The 22187-nt window shown below is 32.7% G+C and overlaps 1 protein-coding gene across 1 annotated transcript in view; it reads right to left on the minus strand.

The window, feature by feature from the left end:
- Nucleotides 1-22187, minus strand: part of Zranb3 (zinc finger RANBP2-type containing 3) — a 116071-nt gene that overhangs the window by 87456 nt on the left and 6428 nt on the right. The window contains exons 3-4 of the mRNA XM_026389034.2: nt 19661-19746; nt 580-751 (exon numbers count right to left, since the gene is read on the minus strand). Of these exons, the coding sequence (XP_026244819.2) occupies nt 580-751; nt 19661-19746 (258 nt within the window). The remainder of the gene's footprint in view (nt 1-579; nt 752-19660; nt 19747-22187) is intronic.

Genomic DNA, 22187 nt, shown 5'->3' on the forward strand with positions numbered 1-22187 from the left:
CTTTAAGTTTTCAAAAAAAGCTCCTTGCCCCAAAAGCCATGTCCAGATTTGCAAAATTTAAAGAATATATAAACATTGCACTCCTCAAAAGTAAATACACATAAGGTTTAGGTAAAACACACTTTTGGCTTTCTGCTATGTTGAATGCTACATCTTACAATACAATTACAGAGTTTGAGGATTTCAAGAGTAGGGTTACACTTACGGTATTCTCAAAGACATCTATTCACACTTTAAAAAAATTCTACAGCAAGAAAAACAGTTTTCTTTATTATTGGGTCTCACATTATAGACATTTTGAATTCTTACTGCTAAATCTTTGTTCCAGTTGAAGTACTTTTTTCTATATTCAGCATAAATATTTTTAATCACTAGGTTACTATATCTGTTCACATATTTGATAATTAAAATTAAATTCTTCCACATTCTTCCTGAAAAGATACAAAATCAATTCATATGCTCTATTAATTAAACCTATTTTAAGAAAGCAGGCTTTTCCTTCTGTGAAATATGTACAATCTTTAATAGTATAATTTAAAATGATTTTACAACGACTTTCAATCAAATGAAGGTTCTCACCTTGGCTGCTTTGTCGGGAAGATCAAATGGAATATGCTGTCTGATTTTAGGGGGCAGCTGGGTTAAAACTTCAGTCTTTAATCTTCTAATCATTATGTCATTTAATAGATGGTGAAGTTCCTTAAGATTTGATGCCCCTCTATAATCCCACTGAGGTCTTTTACCAAAATATCTGTAAATAGAAAGTAAAAACATTTTGCAAAGCTGAATGCTAGAGTAAGAAAACAATTATCTGATATGTTCTTTTTTAAAAAAACTGATATTGGGATTCAATCCAGGGGCACTTAACCACTGAGCCATATCCCCAACACTTTTTGAGTCAGGGTTGCACTAAGTTGCTTCGGCCCTTCTAAGTTGCTGAGTCTGGCTTTGAACTTGTGATTCTCCTGCCTCAGACTCCCAAGTCACTGAGATTACAGGTGTGTGCTACCCTACCTGTCTACGTTCTTCCTTTTTTAATGATAACGAGCCATGATGTTGCTTTCACTATTTCTGATGAAAATTAATTTCAAAAAGCTTAATGTAAGAAATGTTAATTAACAAGCTTACATACTACTCAAATATAGAAAAGTTACTGTCTAAACACTATTTACACTGAGTTAAAGCTGGGATGGACAGGTAATGCAGAATTGGACTAGGTCATTGTTTCTAAATGGGGGCATTATTGGCATTTGGTTGGGATTATACATGGCAGTATGTTTAGCAGATCTAGCCCTGAGTGGAAATAAACTGTCAGTACACTAGCCAGTCATTATTATTACTCAAAACATCTCAAACATTTCCCCTACTCTCTATTCATATCAACTATCTCCACTTGAACTGTTAAGCATAGCAGATTATCTGGTATTCTCTTTTTCCTTTGAAACCAATGAACTGACACCAGAGGAATTAAAAACAAACAAAAAAAAAGACACAAAACTATCATGAAAGAGAGAGTGAGAGAGAAGATATCAGAGGATATGTAACTTAAAGAAATATTTAGAAGGTACAATGTAGATGAACAAGTGGTAACTGATGCAGCAAAAGCAAGCAAGCAATAATTTAAAATGCTTGCAAAAGGCAAATTATTCTCTAGATCCCTGAGAAGATCAGGAATTGGAAGTACCAAGTAATGTGAGCAAGTGTTAAGACAAAGATTGTAATCTGGGGAAACTACTGAATTTACATCTGGACAGCTGGCCCCCTATCACTGTGACAACAATTACTACACATAAAATTCCCAATCATCTCTTAGGGGTTTATACTACCCACTATTAAAAATAGCTGTTAAAGAATAAGGAAAAATTCCTGTTAAGTTGTATTATGATTCCTAATACTGATAATTTAAGTAATTATCCATTTTCATGGGGTTTGGGCCTATTTTAGCACAAATAGATCTCAATTTGAGAAAGCTGGAGCTTACAAATATTAAAATATTTTTGTTTAATGTGTCAAACTAAACATACAGGAAAAGTACAATTTACATTAAAAATTATGCTTGCACCGTAGATTTGATTAGAAGACTGTAGTAAATGGATAGAATGTACTGTATGACAAAATGAAAATACCATTTAGTTGTCATCAACAAGAAATTCATTCGTTTAAAAAAAAATCTAAGTGCTGCCATTGCACAAAAAGTTTAATGGGTTTATGCATATTCACAATAAACTGAACTGCTGAAACTTTTCCATTAAAATATTTTTACTTCATTAATATTTTATTTCCTCATATTTATATTAAAAATTTTAATAAAAATGGAAAAATACTTGTCAATATCTAATTCCATTATCTATTTTTCCATTCATATACTTAGGAACCTTTTGAATTGCAGTTTAAAAAAATCTAACATTCCAAACTGCCAATAACAGAAAAAAGAGGTTGATAAGAGATTTGTTTGTTGGTTTTGTCTTCAGAATTAAAGATCTTCCATTAAAATGGATTCTTAAGCACACTCTTCACTTACACAACATACCCTGCAAGTATGCAATATGCTAGTTTGAGGGTTTTTTTTGGGCATAATTGCTACATGCTAGCACAGAGCACAAAGGTATCTTAAAACAGATCTACCACTAAGGCCACACCTGCTTTCTGAAGAGCACTTATGTCCTGTGCTTTATAAGTGCAGATCTCTTTTGTAGTCAGAATACAGTACACTGTTAGGTATGTAAAGATGAGGTTTCTTCACTTCTTAGTAAGCTTCACATTATGGTGAGAAGATTTAACTAGTTGCTCCCTGGGTATTTTACCCATATGTCATAAGCCATACTCTTGGTATTAAATATGGTTTAGAAAAAGTATTTCTTGCTACCTTCTACTTCCACCATTTCTCTTTCAGTGGAAACACAGAATGCTAGAGGTAGCATTTACTCTAAAGAATGCTGGCAACACCACATTTGTCGGAATCCCAGTCTCATTTTTGGAGTGTGAAGGGGAAATAAAAAGGGCAAGGGGGCTAGAGTGTCACCCCTAAATGGCTGGACTCTTCCCAACTTTTCTGTCTTGCCACCCAATCCCTAAGCAATCACTAATCTACTTTCTATCTATATTTTCCTTTTCTGAACTTTCATGAGTGAAATCATACATTATGTGGTGTTTTATGACTGCCTTCTTTCAGCTAGCATAGTGTTTTCAAAGTTCATCCATGTGATTGCATAAATCAGTATTTCATTCGTTTTGAAGATTGAATAAAATGCCACTGTATGAATATACCAAAATTTGTTTATTATTTGTCCAATGGTGGACATTTGGGTTGTTTCCCAATTTTGTATTTTATGAATAAAGCTACTACAGACATTCAGGTACAAGTTTGTATGATCATATATTTTCATTTCTCGTGGGTAATGTCTAGTAGTGGAATGACTGGGTCATATGTTAACTCTATGTCTGATCATTTGAGAAAATGCCAAGAATCATTGCAAAGCAGTTGGATTACTTTACATTCTCATTGGCAGTGTATGAGGATTCTAAAATGACTTTACCATATTATATTGCTGTCAGCAATATCTCCATACCCTTGCCATACTTACTCTGTGTCTAGCCAATTTAATGAGTGCAAAGTGGTATCTCATGCTTTTGACTTGCATTCCCTGATGACTAATGAAGTCAAGCATTTTTTGATGTGTTTGATGGTCATTTGTTTATCTTTTTTTTTTCTGAGAAATGTCTTCTCAAATCCTTTGCCCAATTTTTGAATTGTTTCTTTTTATTATTGAATTATAGGAGCAATTCACATATTCTACATATACATTCCTTATCAAATATATGATTTGCAAATATTTTTCCCAATCTGTGGGTGGTGTTTCCATTTTTTTTTATGGTATATCTTGAAGTACAAAACTTATTTTGAGCTGGGCGCAGTGGCATATGCCTGTAATCCCACCTGCTCAGGAGGCTGAGACAGGAAGATCATGAGTTCAGAGCCAGCTTCACTCACCATCTTAGCAAGGCCTTAAGCAACTCAGTGAGACTCAGTCTCTAAATAAAATATAAAAAGGCTGAGGATGTGGCTCAGTGGTTAGGTGCTCTATGGTTCAATCCTCAATACAAAAAAGTTATTAATTTGAATGAAGTGCAATTTGTCTAGTTTTTTTTTTGTTGCTAGTGCTTTTAGTGTCATATCTAAAAATGCCTTAACAAATCCAGAGTATAAAGATTCACTCCTATGTTTTCTCATGAAAACATTTAAAAATGTTTTAAAAACATTGTCTTTACATTTAGCTCTCTGTTCCATTTTGAGTTAACTTTTATATATGGTATGAGGTGAATGTTTAATTTCATTCTTTCTTTGTGGCTATCAAGTTGTCCCAGAACCATTTAAATGCTGTTGTTTTTGTTAAGAATCAGTTAACTGTAAATGAGTTTATTTCTGGACTATTAATTCTATTCCACTGATCTAGATATTTATCTTCATGTAAGGACCACACTCTCTTGATTAGCTCTGTAATCCATCCCTTTAGTCCTGTTTTTCTTTTTACGTTTAGGCTATTCTAGTTCCCTTGCAATTCAACTCAACATAAATTTTAGAATTACTTTATTGATTTGTAAAAAGGAAATTGGCCAAGATTCTGATAGGGATTGTGTTAAATCTATAAATAAGTTTGAGGAATATTATCTTCTTACCAGTCTTTCTATTCTATGGACATGGAATGTTTTCCCACTTACATCTATAATTTCTTTCAACAATATTTTATAATTTCAGAGTAAAAGTGTTACACATTTTTATTAAATGTATCTGTACATATTTTATTATTTTTGATGCTATTGTGAATAAAGTTGTTTTCTTAATTTCGTTTTTGGATTATTCATTGAAAGTTTTAGAAATCAAATTGCTTTTTGTATACTGATCTTGTATTCTGTAACTTTGCTGATATTGTTTTTCAGTTCTAAGAGTTTTTTAGTGGATTCCTTAGGATTTTTAATATATAAGACCATGTCACCTGAAAATACAAGTTACTTCTATTTTTCCAATGAACTCCTTTTATTTATTTAATTTATTTGCCTAATTGCTCTGGCTAAAACTTCTAGTACAATACTGAACAAATGATAGTGGCAATAAGACAGTCTTATCCTGATCTTAGGGGAAAATATTTGGGTTTTGACAATTAAGAATTACCATTATCTGTGGGATTTTTGTAAATGCCCTTCATCAGGTTGAGGGAGTTGGTGATTATATTGCTTGCCTAGGTGTGCACAAGGCATCAAGTTTGATCCACAGCAACACACACACAAACAAACACATGCACACACAATTAAAGTAATAGTCCACAGAACATGATAACTGCATATTGGTAGTAAGGTACAGCAGCAATTATACTTCTAAGTTTTAACTTATAGGACTGAATTTTGATCATCCCAGATTGAATCTACTGGGTTAAGAACAGCTTTCAAGGGGAAAAAGTAAGTATGATTTTCAAAATGTTGACTGTTACGTACTTATGCTATATAAGTACAATGAAGATTTCTAGCATGATAATATTGTTGTAATCGATTCGGGCTTTAGGGGAAGTGGTCTGTAGATATAGACACCATGAGTTTTAAGAGTTAAAGCCAGGAAAAAAGTTGAAACTCGTCAGTAATAAGGGAAGAATGAAAAGGAAAGAAAAGCATTTTGCTTTTGCCATCCTAGGAATAATTTCTATTATTTTCTCTACTAAAATTTCTCCCAAATCCTTGATCTCTTTAAATATAAGGAACTGATGTAAATCTACTGAAATTTCTGAGTTCCAAAGTATGATGATACAACACAGTATAAAAACAGGTATACAAAATAATTTGTATAAATTTTAATTAACATACCTATATAAAACTCCTATTTGCTTAAATTACCATTTATTTCAAATGTTAAGATATAATGTTATCTGCCAGGTATGCTGGTGCATGCGCCTGTGATCCCAGTGGCTCGGGAGTTCGAGACAGGAGGATCGTGAGTTCAAAGCCAGTTTCAGCAACTTAGTGAAGCCTAAGCAACTCAGTGAGACCCTGTCTCTAAATAAAAAATAAATACGGCTGGGGATGTGGTAGTGTGATTGAGTGCCCCTGGGTTCAATCCCCAGGACCAAAAATAAATAAAATAAAAGAAAGTATATAATGTTTAACTTGTACATTACTATAGTAGAAGTGGTTGCTTTCATATTTCATGTTAGGAAGAATGACACAAATTTTGGGAGAAAAAAGCTAAAAAATTTTTCCACTACTTTTTGTTGTAGTCACCAGAATTTACTTTTTTAAATATATATTTATTTTTAGTTGTAGTTGGATGCAATACCTTTATTTTATTTATTTATTTTGATGTGGTGCTGAGGATCGAACCCAGAGCCTTGAACATGCTAGGCAAGCACTCTACCGCTGGGTCATAACCCCAGCCCACCAGAATTTACTTTGCCCCCTTTATTTCTCTCCCACCAGAATTTACTTTTCCCTCTTTATTTCTCTCTCTCTTTTTTGGAGGGGGATGGGCTGTGGTACTGAGGACTGAACCAAGGGCCTTTTCCATGTCAGGTAAGTGCTACACCACTGAGCTACATCTCTAGCTTTTAGAACTTACTTTTTTTTTTTTTAAGTTGTTGATAGACCTTTATTTTTTATTTATTTATATGTGGTGCTGAGAAGTGAACCCAGTGCCTCACACATGCTGGGCAAGTGTACTACTGCTGAGCCATAGCCCCAGCCTCTCAGAACTTACTTTTGACTACATTGCTGCTTTTTAAATCTTAGAATTATATTTTTAAAGAATACTTTTATCAAGGATATACCTACACATAGTTTAAAAAACCAAATGAAAAGGCTTCCATACAATGTGGAGCAGTAAGTTCAGACTTTGATATATGCTCCCTGCTTAGGGATGGGTAAAATACAAAGAGAAAACAAAAATTCATGTTTGGGCACAAAGACAAGATAAACGTCTCTCTGGCCCAGAAATAGAACAAAAAATGTAAAGAGAGCAGTGGTGAAGTCATCAATCTGCTTGTTCTCTGTCTAAAAACAGACAGTGAGAGCCAAGAACTCAGGGTTGTTGCAACAAAGTAATTTTTATACAGTTTTTAATACAGAATGAATTTTCCAGGAACTACAAATGATGTTAACTCAAAGGGATATTGTGTGTTGTTGTGTTTGAAACTTAACCCTGAGTGGTTTGCCACTTTGGAAAATCTAAGCTACTGACACTTAATGGCTCTGGGGTAGCTGAACTGCAAACATACTCCTCTAATTAGTGTGCATCTGCAGAAGAGGTACTCATAATGATTCTATACATTTACCAATCTCTTCAGTTTTATGATCACATTTCTCCCATCTAATATATTTAAAATTCACAGATATTTATTAGTTTAACATAGGAGTCTTAACCTTGGTGGTTAAGTAACAGTACATTTTATAATCAATGGAGTCTTAGATTCCAAACAACCCAATATACAAACATTTATTTCATTCTTATTTTAAATTGTTGTAATGTAGTCACTCACCTATTTACATTAGTAAAGTACATATTTTATAGGTTCCTTAATTTTTATTTTTCTTCTCTGTTATGCTGGGGTCCTATTGATTTTTTTGAAATTATATGTGGTCATTGATTACTATGTCTATGAATTCTATTTCAGTATAATAAGGGGAGCATCATACATTTATTATGAAAAGTGGCCTTAGGTTCCTAGGATTGAACTCTACAATATGACTACTTTCCTTAATTGCTCATGTTTGTTTATAGCTATTATGCAGTGTATACATAAGAGTAAATTCTGAGGGTAAAGACATTTAATATGTTTGTAATTCATTCTTTTAAAACAAAGTCAATACATAAAAAGCCAAAAAGAACAATAAAGACCAATACCCTTCCCGCCACAACAAACATATTCCAGGAAGTTGAATATACAAGATATATATATATATATATATATATATATATATATATATATATATATATATTTTTTTTTTTTTTTTTACTTTAAGATAGTCTTTTTTCTTTTTAGTTGTTGATGGACCTTTATTTATGTTCTTATGTGTGGTACTGAGAATCGAACCCAGTGCCTCACACATGCTAGGCAAATGCTCTACCACTCAGCCATAACCCCAGCCCACACAAGATCTTAACTACAAGATCTTAATTTTTTTTTTTTTTGGCAAAGCTAGGGATCCAATCCAGGGCTTTGCACATGCTAGGCAAGTGTTCTACCAGAGAGCTACTTCCCTAGCCCTCTTAAAAGTGTTATATTAGGAAACAATAAACATTCTGAAGTGAATGTATAGCCACAAAGATGACATAGTTATTATTATCAATGTAAATAAAGTATAAAAAAATAAATTTCAAAAACTAACAATGATATTAAATTGAATTTCTCATAAAGTCAAATTCTCTTCAGTTGAAAGGGTATATCCTAGAGCATGGTGGTAGTTATGGACTACTCTATTTCTTACCTTCCTAATCTCTCTTGCACCATCAATCAACTAGATATAATTAACATCTAAAGACCACTTCATTTAACAACAGCAGCCTATACATTATTTTCAAGTTTACATGAACAGTAATCATGATAGATCATATTCTGGATCGTAAATACACTATAACAACTTTAAAAGAATAGAAATCATATAATGGCTCTCTCAAATCACAAAGGAATTAAACAAGAAGTCATTAATGAAAAGACAGCTGGGAAACCTCATCCACCTGAGAGATTAAATAACACACTTGTAAATAATATATGGGTCAAAAAAAGGAATCTTGAAGAGTTAAAAAATATTTTGAACTAAATTAAAGTGAAAATATACATTTTCAAATTTTTGGGGGATGCAGCAAAAGTAATGCTTAAGATGAAATTTTTAGTACTAAATCAATATATTAAAAAATGAAGTTTGAGGGTGTACCTCAGTGGTAGAGTGCATGCCTAGGATGTGCAAGGCCTAGGGTTTGATCACCAGCACCACTAAATAAATAAACACACATAAAAAAGAAAAATGATGTATAATCAATAAACTTTTCCATTTGAAACTGGAAGAAAAAGCAAATTAAGTCTTAAGTAAAAAAAAGGAGATAATAAAAATGAAAGCAGAAATCAAAGAAATTGAAAACAGGAAATAAGTATAGAAAATAAAATGAAAACCTAGTCTTTTAAAAGTTCAAAAAACTAAATAAGGTACTAGCCTAAAAAAAGAGGTGGGTTGGAGTGGAGAGAGAGAGAGGAAAAAGGAGAGATATGACAGGAATCACTAATATCAGAAATTAAAGAGGGTACCTACCACTACCCCTGGGTATTAAAAGGATAATAAGTGGATAGACTGAACAACTCTATGCTATGCCTACAAATTCAACAGTATAGGTGAAATAGATTAATTCTTTGAAAATCACAATCTCCTAAAACCCACAAGACAAAACAGATAATCCCAAGACACTGAACCATTAATTAAACAGAAAGAGCCAGTTCCAGGAACCAGAACCAGGCTTACTTTGAGTTCTGTCAACACTTAAGGAAAAAATTATACCAACTGATAATTGTTGAAGCTGGGTAATGAACGCATGGGGGAAGGAGGGTTCATTATACCATAGCATCTACTTTTGTATACATTGAATTTTTTCCCATACTAGAATCTTCGAAATGAACTAAGAAACAAAAAAACATGGAATCCAAAAATGTAGGGATCCAAAAGAACTTAACCGCAAAGGAAAATTCATGATAATAGTATTAGAGCTATAGGAGAGAAGCCACCAGGAAAAAGAAAAAAAAAAATCAATGTGTTTTTAAGACCTATTGGAAGTTGACAGGTCTGTTGAAATATTTCAGTAAAAAAAAAAAAAACCAGCAATGGCTATATAAAAGACCAAGCTGAAAGAGAAAAACAAATAGTTAATAATAAAATAAAAAGGTTTCCCAAGAAAGTAGTAATCAATTACTTGATTTATTAGAGAACAACATTAATTTATTTAGTCCATTTATTTAGTCAATAATATAAAGATATACATTGAATTTAAAAATAATCCAAATATTAGAAAAAAGAATAAAATGGTGGCAAAGGGTGACTAAATTCACTTTTTAGTTCTTTGACTTGGACATATTACTTAATTTTTCCAAAATCAGTTTCCTCATTTATCAAATACCACATATACCACTACCTTGTAGAACTGTTGGAAAAATTAAAAATAATATATATAAAACAAACAACATAGTATCTTCTATATAAAATGTAATATGTAGTAAATATAAATGATGTATTATAGTTATTGATATGGAAAGATGTCCTAAAAATATGAAATGAAACAAAGCACATTATGAAGTATGTATAATCTATATAAAATTGCTTGTCTGTCCATCTACCTACCTACCTTCCTATCATCCATCCATCTACCCACCCATAATTATATTTAAACAGAGAAGTTATCTACAGGAAAAGTCATCAAAATACATTAGTAATGGTAATATCTGGACAGAGAGATTTCAGTTGATTAAATTTTACTTATTTATAAAATCTTTTCCCTGATTTATTAAAATAGGTATGAATCATTTTCCCAAAAGCAAATCTTTTTTTTTTTTTTTTTTTAAAGAGAGAGGAGAGGGGGAGAGACAGAGACAGAGAGAGACAGAGAGAGAGAGAGAGAGAGAGAGAGAGAGAAGAGAGAATTTATTTATTTATTTTAGTTTTCCGCGGACACAACATCTTTGTTTGTATGTGGTGCTGAGGATCGAACCCGGGCCTCACGCATGCCAGGCGAGCGCGCTACCGCTTGAGCCACATCCCCAGCCCAAAAGCAATAATCTTTAAGTTAGTAAAAATAAAGAAAAAGACGACTTACAAAAGCAATGGTAAAGTTTTGGACAAGGTGATACTAAATGAAATTAGTAGCTGAGGGGATTACAGGCAGGCTAGATATAAACTGTTATACTTTTTATATATACGGACAAGGGTAGAAATTTTTAAAAAGTGAAATCAGGGCTGGGGATGTGGTTCAAGTGGTAGCGCGCTCATCTGGATGCGTGGGGCGCTGCACTCGATACTCAGCACCACATAAAAATAAAATAAAGATGTGTGTCCACCGAAAACTTTAAAAAAAAAAAAGTAAATATGGTACTTTTCCTTTTTTGATTTCATTGTTCTACTTCTTTTTCTACATCTTTTAAATGTATATTTTAAAAGTTCTTACATTAAGACAAAAATATACCTCCCTAGTAAGTTCCATTATTTGAAACTAGTTCTGCCCTTAGAGGCCACAAAGACAAAAGTCTAATTCCTTTAAAACATGACAGATCTTTAAATATTTAAGACTTATCCCCCTAAGGTCTTCTCTTTTTGAAATTTCTATAGACTTCATAAGATCAAGTGCTATGTCTTACTCATCCTTGTATCACGGGCAGCTCTGAAATAATGTCTTAAATATAGTAGGCAATCAATAATGTTAAGCATTTGTGGAGCTAAATATGAAATTCTCTCATTCTGGTCACTCTTTCTCATATATGTTTTCATTTGTTAAAATACTTCTTAAAATATGATTTTTAATTCCCTTCTAGTTCTTTGAACTTCTTGTCTTCAATGACCTTTTAAAATCTACTTCAAGCATTCACTTACACAGCTATAACTTGGTCCTGAAAAATAGCTCTATCTGGTAAACTCGGAAATACTAATCCCTATACATCCCATCCTTCTAGGGTATCTGCTCATTTATACTCATCTTTACTATCTCATAAGGACATGTCAGTCAACTGACTGCTCTAGTTTCTCTATATCATGATATCCTTCTTGTCCTCATCTGTCCTCTTCCCATACATTATTATGATATCTGAGCTCATATATTAGCTTTGTTCTTAATAAGATAGCCTAAATTTTCTTGTCACACAGTACCTATGCCAGGCTCCTGGGTGTTACTGGGGAAATCAGATATTGGAAAATACAGGATCCACTGCAAATCTAGTTACTGACCTCAAAAGTTACTTCATATTGCAAACAATCCTACTACACATGAATCTCACTATTTTGCCTCATTTGACAAAATTTCAAACCATATCAACTCTAAAAAATTTTAATGCTCCACTTTTTAATTTCTTGGTACTTATGACTGTCCTCTCCTTATTTTTTCAGGGTTGAGGGAGAGTCCTAGGGATTGAACCCAGAGGTGCTTGACCACTGAGCTACATCTCTAGTACATTTTTTTTTTTTAATTTTAAGATAGGGTCTCACTAAGTTATTTAAGACCTTACAACACTGCTGAGGCTGGCCATGAACTTTCAAACCTCCTGCCTCAGACTTGGTAACTGCTGGGATTACAAGAGTGCACCACTGCATCTCTCTTTCATAGAGAAAATAAGACTTGAGCTACAAACTGTCTCAACTCCCTACCACCCCATAAAATATGGCATATTCTAAATAATATAATACTGTGTACTCATAAAAAGGATGAAGCTATTTATGTATGTAAGAAAAAAGACAAAGGTAAAAAATACAAAACATTGATTATGTTTACAATACACTAACATCTTTGCAAAAATATGAATTTGCTTGAATATGCACACAGGTTGTATGAAGAAACATTAAACTACATATAATTGCCTATAGAGAGGAGAAGCTAAATGAACGAGATTATAGAATTTTAGAATTAGATTATAGAATTTTAGAATTTTGAACCATGTGAAATTATTGTCTTTAAACAACCCCAAAACTTATAAATCTAATCATGCACATCTCTTCCATGCTTTAAAACCTCACGTTGCAGAAACCTAATAGAAAGCACAGTATGACGAGCACAGAGTTTTAGTTTGGGATGATAAAAACGTTCTAGTAATGGAACTTTAGTAGTAGTGATGGTGGTACAATGATGTAAATGTACTTTAAGTTATTGAACTGTACATTTAAAAATGGTTAAAGAGCAAATTTTGTTCTCTTTTACTACAATAAAAACCCCAACAATAGTGACAACTAAAAACCAAAACACTGTACAATGCTTTCCTATTGTTGTTAGGATGAAGAACAAGATTCTGTATAACATGAGATCTACCTAACTCTGCCATTTTCTTGATTCTCTTTTTTTATAGCTCTAGAATATTCAGCTGAATAGGACTATTTTTAGTAGCTCAACGGTACAGCAATTTCTCTTGATCTGGGCCTGTGCCTGAGAAGCAAAAAATATTTCTAACAGGATACTTCTTCTGGCCTCTATGACTTGATTAGTTCACTCTGATATACTCTGCCATAGCATCTTTTACTTCTTTTTATGAGCCTTGTCACAACTGTAATTACCTGGATAGTATCTGACTTGAAAACTCAGTGAAGGCCGGGACCATGTGCGTCTTGTTTCCTAATGAATACTTGATGGCTATCACATGTCATAGCATATAACAGGTACCCTAAAATATTTTTTAAATGAATGATTAAATTATAAGCAAACCATAAGCAATGAGTGGAGCCATCCCTTACTCCAATTTAGTCTAGATTTATTCAAAACTGAAGTCTTTTTGAACTGAAGTACAGAAAGTTATCAAACACCTTTCACAAAAGCCAACTTTTCCAAGCATAAGTGCAGAATTTATCTTATTAACTTTTTTCTAATTATTCTTCAAACTATTTCTGCTATCCCATATATTAACTTTTCTCAGATCTGAGCCATTTGCAAGTGGAATATACATCAACTCTATTTAGACATGGGCGAGAACATTAAATGAGACAGTGTTGAGGAAAAAGTACAGCACAACTCCGTAAGAGATGGTTCCTGAAGGTGACCGTAACCCATTAATTAACACTCTTTGGGAATGGCTATAAATACCTTTAATGTATATTATCACCCAGCTTCCCTCTCATAAAAATTTAGACAACTAATTCTCCTAAGAAGAACTGGCAAAAATTTGATGTTATTATATTGGGAACAGAATGAAGGACCTTGTGCATGCTAGGTGGAGCACTTTATCACTGAGCTATATCTCCAGCTCTTCTTGGGATATGCTAATCTTTAAGCATAATATTAGAGAGGACAGGTATGTCTTCCACAGTGTACCTTTTAATGGTACCTCCTTATAACAGGGTATTTTTTCTATGTAAAGTAATATTTATTAAAGTTGCCATTTCTTAAGTCTTACTGCCAGGAAAAGTATATGTGGGTGAGGGATGGGAGTAAGAAAAAAATCAGATATAGGACAAGCAATTTAGCCTCACAAGTTGCCTATAAATTGACAGAGGGATACTGGATGAATTCTAAAGTCTTTTCTAGCTCGACCAATTGATCATTCAAAATCTTCAAGTCACATTTGTATTTATAGCTTACTCTAAATATAACTCAGTAAACTGAATGATGTAATGCATTTTGGATAGGGGATTTTCTGGTTAAGTAATCCTTTGCTCTGTGCCTCTCAAATCAAACTAGGTACACAGTTACTTAGACCCTGACTTCTCTCTAATCACATTTGCATTGGTATGCTTCTGTTTGCCATTACTTAGGTATTTAATAAACTTTATAAAGGCAATGTAACATTTTGCTTAAACCTAACTTTATTTTGAACACAGCCATGACATTTTGAATATAAAATGTGTGTAGAACAGAATAACTAACCATGATTTGCATTCTGCAAAATTATAGTGTGAAAATGACACCTTCACAGAATCAAAACATTACAGAAAAAATACAGCATGGCACAGACTAATTTAAAATGCCAGGAAATGCCTTGATCTGAGTATGAGTCTATGAAACTACAGAGCTTTCAAGGTAAAGAAGTAATGGAAAAGCAAAACTTTTGATGGAACCTGGAAGAAAATCACTTTTGAGAAGCATGATATTAATCTTAAAATGGCTTTCTCTAGAAAACAGAAAAATAGAACACAATCTATACAATCATTCAGCACTTCATAAAGATGAAACTTTCTTTGAAACAGTGTTTGCATTAATTAAAAAAAGGACAAGTATACATTTTCATTGTCAAGTCCTAAACAAAACAACAGAAAGATATGCTTGTTGAACACTTAGGTTTTTCTAGTTCTCTCAAAGCAAATCTAGTAGGTTTGTTTTACATAGGCAATTTTCTTTTTTCTTTTCTTTTTTTCTTTTTTTGGCTGGGGATTGAACCCTGGGGCTCTTTACCACTGAGCTACATCCCTAGACCTTTTCATTTTATTTATTTATTTTAAAAATATTTATTATTTAGTTATAGGTGGACACAATATCTTTATTTTATTTTTATGTGGTGCTGAGGATTGAACCCAGTGTCCCATGCTAGGCAAGTGCTCTACCTTTGAGCCACAACCTCATTTTATTTTGAGAAAAGGTCTCAGTAAGTTATCAAGGCTGGCCTTGAACTCATGCTCCTCCTGCCTCAGCTTCTTGAACTTTTCTTGTCTATAGTCAAGAATCATAACTAAGATAACCAGAATCCATCAGCAAAATTGTATACAGGGCAAATTTCCTCTGAGTAAATACCTAAGTTTATATGTATATATATATATCTAAACTAAATCAAGATTATGTTCGATAGGAAGACAGATAGTAGAACACTAACAATATTCAAAATAGATGTTACTGTTGATTTTTAAGTAGAAGAAACATTAATTTGTAGAATCAATCTACAAGTCAGCAAAACATCATTCATTTTCATTTATATGCACTGTTTAAAAAATATCTTGGGGCTGGAGTTGTGGCTCAGTGGTAGAGCACTTGTCTGGCATATTTGAGGCACTGGGTTCAATCTTTAGCACCACATAAAAATAAATAAATAAAAATAAAGGTATTGTGTTCATTTACAACTAAAAAAAAAATGGAAAAAAATAACTTATTAAGGTGGGCACGGTGGCACATGTCTGAAATCCCAGTGGTTCAGAAGGCTGAGGCAGGAGGATCAAGAGTTCAAAGTCAGTCTCAGCAAAAGTGAGACCCTGTCTCTAAATAAAATACAAAATAGGGCTGGGGATGTGGCTCAATGGTTGACCGCCCATGTTCAATACCCAGTATCCCCCCAACCCCCCCCCAAAAACTTGTTAAAGACTAAAGATTTATTTCTTTGTTCAAACTAGCATCCAAAAGGATGCATAGTTTAATCAAAACTCACTTTAGTATATGAATTAAGGCTGTAGTATAATAATTAAGCCCTTTGTGCCAATATATAACCATTCACTTCAAGTTATAAACAAAATCAATTTAGAATTCTTAACAAAAACTAGCCAAATGGTACTAGTTTTTCTATTTGTTTGCACAGAAATAATAAAGTGTTGGTGTAACCTATATAAGAACTCATTTTAGTAATTCACTGATTAAAGGAAGAATTGGTGTTTTACTCATTATTTAAAATCAATATGAAGAAAGTCAGATTTGGGACTGGGAAAGATTATCCAAATCACTTAGTCCACCCCTGTTTATTCAGGGACCTCCATATCTACATTGTGAGAAATACTTCTGTGGCTGTCTCTCCCTCTGAAGATGACCTACATTCTCCTTTGAATACGAATTTCTTGCTTTACCCCGAAAGTTGCTCCCTCTCCAGATGGCCTATATTCTCCCTTAAATGCATATTTATTGCTTTACTCCCAAAGATGTCTTTCACTTGAGATAGTCTTCATTCTCCCTTGAATGTGTATTTGTTTTCCAAAAAAAAAAAGAAAAAAAAATCTGTGGAGAAAGAAAGAAAAAGGAAGGAAGGAAGGAAGGAAGGAAGGAAGGAAGGAAGGAAGGAAGGAAGGAAGGAAGGAGGGAGGGAGGGAGGGAGGGAGGAAGGGAAGGGAAGGGAAGGAAGGGAAAGAAAGGAAGGAAGGAAGGAAGGAAGGAAGGAAGGAAGGAAGGAAGGAAGAAAGGAAGGAAGGAAGGAAGGAAGGAAAGAAATGCTTCTCCTAGAAAAATGTGTTTCTTATTTTTTTTTTAACACTTCATCAATTTTCTAAACAATTCCATCAGCTCAGATCATCTAGGAATTTAGCAGACAAATAACATTATACATGTCCAGAAGTTCCATGGGAACAAAATAACAACAAAAGATTTAGTATTCAAGGATTCAATAAAGACTAAATGTCATGCGCCAGATGCTATGTTATACAATGGGACTATAACACTGGAAAAGAAAAGTGTTCTGTCCTCATGGAGCTTCTAGTTGGTAACTCACTCCATGGAAGACCCAAGGTAGGATATATTCCCTACCACACTGATCACATACTGGCCCCTGTTATAAATCTCTAGGTAGCTCAGTACTCACACTAAGGTTGAATAGTTGAACTAACCACATGTAAAGGGACTCCATAGGGCACTGAAAAGCATCAGTGGCTGTCAGCTAGGGCAGAGGCCACGAGAGCGACATCCAGAAAAAAATCTCTGTGTGTGTGTGTGTGTGTGTGTGTGTGTGGGTGGGTGTGTGTGTGTGTGTTCACTCTTCAAAAATAAAACAGTTTTTCTGATATTTCATTTTCTTTTAATAATATGTCTTGTAAATTCTTTGTTATCAATATATATAGACTTGCATCACTATTTTCAAAAACTGCATTCTTTTCCATTTTATAGTATAAAATTGTAATTTTACGACATCCTCTACAACCTGATCATTTTCATTAATTTATTATTTAATAGTTATGCAATTTTAATTATGCATACATGTGCATATGTATGTATATATACCTATGTTTTTGTATGCCTATATATACATATATTGTGAATAACACAACACATAAAACCATAACCATGACAGTTATGTATAATAGCACTGAAGAAGTGCAGGATATGGGCTTTTAAATTTTGGGCAAATGAGGAGGTTGAGGCAGGGGAATGCTACTGCCCAGGAGTTCATGGCCCACATTAGGGAACACAGCAAGACCCTGACTGAAAAATAAATAAATAAAATGAATATAATATAAATAAATAAACTATGCTTATATTCCTGATATAAAAACTCTTCATTTATATATAATCAGCATAATAGGCCTTCTAATGAGATCCTAGATTCTCCAAGTCTATAATATTGAAGACTTCTGCATTTATAATCATAAGTAGAAATAATCCCTGTTTTTTTTTCTGTACCATCTTATCTGATGTTGGTATCAATATTAGACTGCCCTCATATAAACAATCTGGGAAGGAATCTTCACAATTTACAGATCTTTAAAAAGCATAAGAATACCATGACCATCTAGGAGTATGTGAAGGAACTATAGAAAGGAAAAAAGAAAAACAAATACATACTGAGAAAATACATGAAAGACTCATATCACATACAAGGGGATGTTTTTTATAATATGTAAAGAATTCCAACATAATAATAAGAAGAAAGCCAATACATTTAATAAGCAGAAAGGCAAAGAACATATATTAATAGAAAAAATATAAATGACTTATATATGTATAAAAAATGCTCAATTGCATTTAATAACATAATAAGACAAATGTACATTAAAATTATTATCAGATCAGGTTGGCAAGAATAAAATAAGTTATATTTCCCCTTGTTGACAAGGTATGGGAAAAGAGAGAACCTTATACACATAACTTCCATGATTAACTTCTGTGAAGAATGATTTGGGAAAATCTCAAATATTTATGCCCTTTGAACCAGCAATTTCATTTTCATAAACTTCTCTTAGATTTATTCACATGTATTTGAAGTGAAATATTAAAATAATAAGTATTGAGTGCTCACTACGTACAATCTAAATTCAAGCCCTTCATAAGTATAAGCAAATATAAGTCTAATAATTCTGAGGCAGGCCTAATCATTCTGTTTTTAGAGCTTAAGAAATTAGGTATGAGGAGATAAAGGTACTTTCCTTAAATAAAACAAGGTGTGAAAATAAAATATAGGTGGCCTAGGTCTGGATTTCCATATTCTTGAACAACTATAATATGCTACTTCTCAATGTGAACAGTGATATTTATAATTGCATTGGCTATGTATGACAAACAAATGCCTATTAAGAGTGACCTGTATAAGTAAATTCCAAACAGTAGAAAACACATAGCATTTTAAATGAATGTCAAAACATCAAAGCTCTTTCAGGAAGTGAAATGAAAGGACTGCCAATATATATAGTAAAGAAAGCAAACAGCAAAACAATAATATATATGTATATATAATGTACATACATGGAGCAATATTATATATATTATACATGCAAAATAAATGCTTGCTCAGGCATTGACTATCTCCAGAAGGTATACAAAAAACTATCAACATCAGTTATATGGAAAGGGAATTAGGGTTGGGGTCATGGCTTAGGGGTAGAGCACCTGTCTAGCATGTGTGAGGCACTGGGTTCAATTCTCAGCACCACATATAAACAAACAAACAAACAAATAAATAAAACAAAGGTCCACTGACAAAAATATTTAAATATTTAAAAAATATATATTTTTAAAAAAGGGGGAACTTATTATATGGCTGGGAGACCACGGAGGAAAAAGCACTCATTTTTTAATTTTATATATATGCATGTAGATCTAGTCAATAAAAATATTTAAAAAGATAAAAAAGTGAAATGTATAAAGCAAAAATTTTTAAAAAACTACTTTGCCATTATCTATTTATTTTAGATATAGTTCATCCACACAAGCTTTTACTTGAAGGAATTACTCCATAAGTACCACAAGTTTGGAAAACACTGGAACAAAGAATGATTAATGAAGCTTAAAGTTCACAGGAAATGTGAAGGATAAAAACTCATGAAAATAATGTCATACCTGATACGTGCATTACAGTATCTTTTGGCATAGTCAGTCCATGTTCCAAATTTTTGTGGAAAAAGAGCTTCAATCTGCATGAAAAGCTGTAACAATACAATATACTCAATAAGTTGAAATATTCTCAAGTATTATTATGGTGATAAAATAAGTTAATAAAATATTACAATGTATAAAATAAAATCTACTACTTCTTCTTCAGTACCTCTTCTCTCTTTCCACCCACCCATCCATTCTTCAGGAGCAACAGTTATGTGTTTCTTAAACATAAACATTTTTTCATACCTACATGGCATATATATATATATGTATATATATACTCTTTTATTACAAGAGGATCATATTATCCATATTGTTACTTAAATAAAATTTTGTCCCCCAAATATATCTTTATGTCCCCTAAACATGTAAAGTACATACACATTTTTATTTGGTTTGAAAAATTATATAACCAATGCAATATGATAATAAAGTACTATTTAGAGGTTAAATAGCCACCCATTATTAAGTATACATATTGTTAATATTTAAACAGATTCCTGACATTGAATATAAAAGCTATTTCTAGTTTTTATGTAATTACAAAAATTAATAACATCATAAAATTCTGTGGATGTATATGTATCAACTATCTATCTGTTATCCATCTACATTTATTTATTAATTTGTATATGTATTTTGGTCCCAGGGATTGAACCCAGGGGAACTTAACCATTGAGCCACAACCCCAAGCCATTTTTATATTTTACTTAGAGACAGAGTCTTGCTAAGTTGCTTAGGGCTTCACTAAAACTTGCTGAAGTGGGCTTTGAACTTGTAATCCTCCTGTCTCAGCCTCCCCAGTCTCTGGGATTACAGACATACGCCACCATACCTGGCCTACCTTTATTTTTATTGGATGAGTTTCGTGGAATATGTTTTTAGAAGTGGAAAAGTTGAAATTAAGCCATGTTTTTCACTTTCCAATTTTAATTTTTAATAAATTTATTTACTTACTTTGCTGCCTTATGATTTTACAAAATAGTAGAATTCATTAAGTATTTTATACACACACACACATAATATAATTTGGTCATATTCAGTGCCCATTACGTCTCCCTTTCTTCCCCTCTTCTCTCCCCCTGATTCTCATCCTCTATTCCACTGGTCCCCCTTCTTTGTTCATGAAAATCCTTTTCTTTTGTCCTTTTTTCCCCCTCTGTCTTCCACATAATATGAGAGAAAACAAATAATCTTTGACTTTCTGAGTCTTGTTTATTTTACTTAACATGAAGCTCTCCAGTTCCTTCCATTTTTCTGGAAATGACTTTAGTTTTTATTTATGGCTGTGTAAAACTCCATTGTGTATGTATACCACATTTTCTTTATCCCTTCATCTGTTTACAACACCTAGGTTTGTTCCATAACGTGGCTATTATGAATTGTGCTGCTATAAACATGGGTATGCATGTATTAGTATAGTATGCTGACTTTAGTTCTTTTGGAGAAATACTGAGGAGTGGAATAGCTGAGTAACATGGTGGTTCCATTCCTTGTCTTTTGAGAAATCTCCATACTGATTTCCATAACAAATATGCTAATTTACAATCCCACATAACTCTGTAAGTGTTCCTTTTCCCCTTGCATCCTCACCAGCTTTATTATTTGTATTCTTGATGATTATTAAAAAACAGTCTTAAAACTTGATGGATATTGGGCTGGATTGCAGCTCAGTGGTAGAGCGCTCGCCTAGCATGTGCGAGGCCATGGGTTCGAACCTCAGCACCACATAAAAATAAAGGTATTGTGTCCAACTACAACTAAAAAATAAATATTTTAAAAAAAACTTGATTGATGTTACCCTGTTGGCCCATGAAGACTATCCCAATTCATCCTCACATTAATAATGTCATTTTTTTTTCATTTTTCAACTCTGATAGGCTACACATAGTAGTTTATATTGTTATTTTAAAATAGTGTTATTGAGATATAACTCATAAATGTAAAGTTCATACTTGGTTAGTACACAATTCAATGGCTTTTAGTATATTCACAAAGTTGTGCATTAATCACCACTATCTTTTGAACTATTTTTCTCAACCTCCGAAGAAAGAAAAAGATAAAAATTGCATGATATATTAATAGATACAAAAAAGTACTAGATAAAATTTAATATCCCTTCAGAATTAAATACTCAGTAAAAAAGAATTAGAAAGGAACTCCCTCAACTTGAATCTTGGATAAACTCAAATACCATTATACTTATAGTAAAAGGCTGAATCATTGAGATTGGAAAGAAAGAAGTAAAACTATCACTCTCAATAGGTGACATGATCTTATATAGAAAACCTTAAATGATATTAAACTAATAAATAAGTTCAGCAAGTTTGCAAGGTATATGCTAAATCCACAAAATTAAATTGTTATCTCTATACCACAATAAACAATCAAAAACGAAATTGAGAAAAATTTCATTTATAGTGAAATAAAAAAAATAGGATTAAATTTAACAGAAGCATCATAAGATGTGAAAATTACAAAGTACTAT

The sequence above is a fragment of the Urocitellus parryii genome, chromosome 1 (genome assembly GCF_045843805.1).
Source record: "Urocitellus parryii isolate mUroPar1 chromosome 1, mUroPar1.hap1, whole genome shotgun sequence".
Classification (NCBI taxonomy): Eukaryota; Metazoa; Chordata; class Mammalia; order Rodentia; family Sciuridae; genus Urocitellus; species Urocitellus parryii.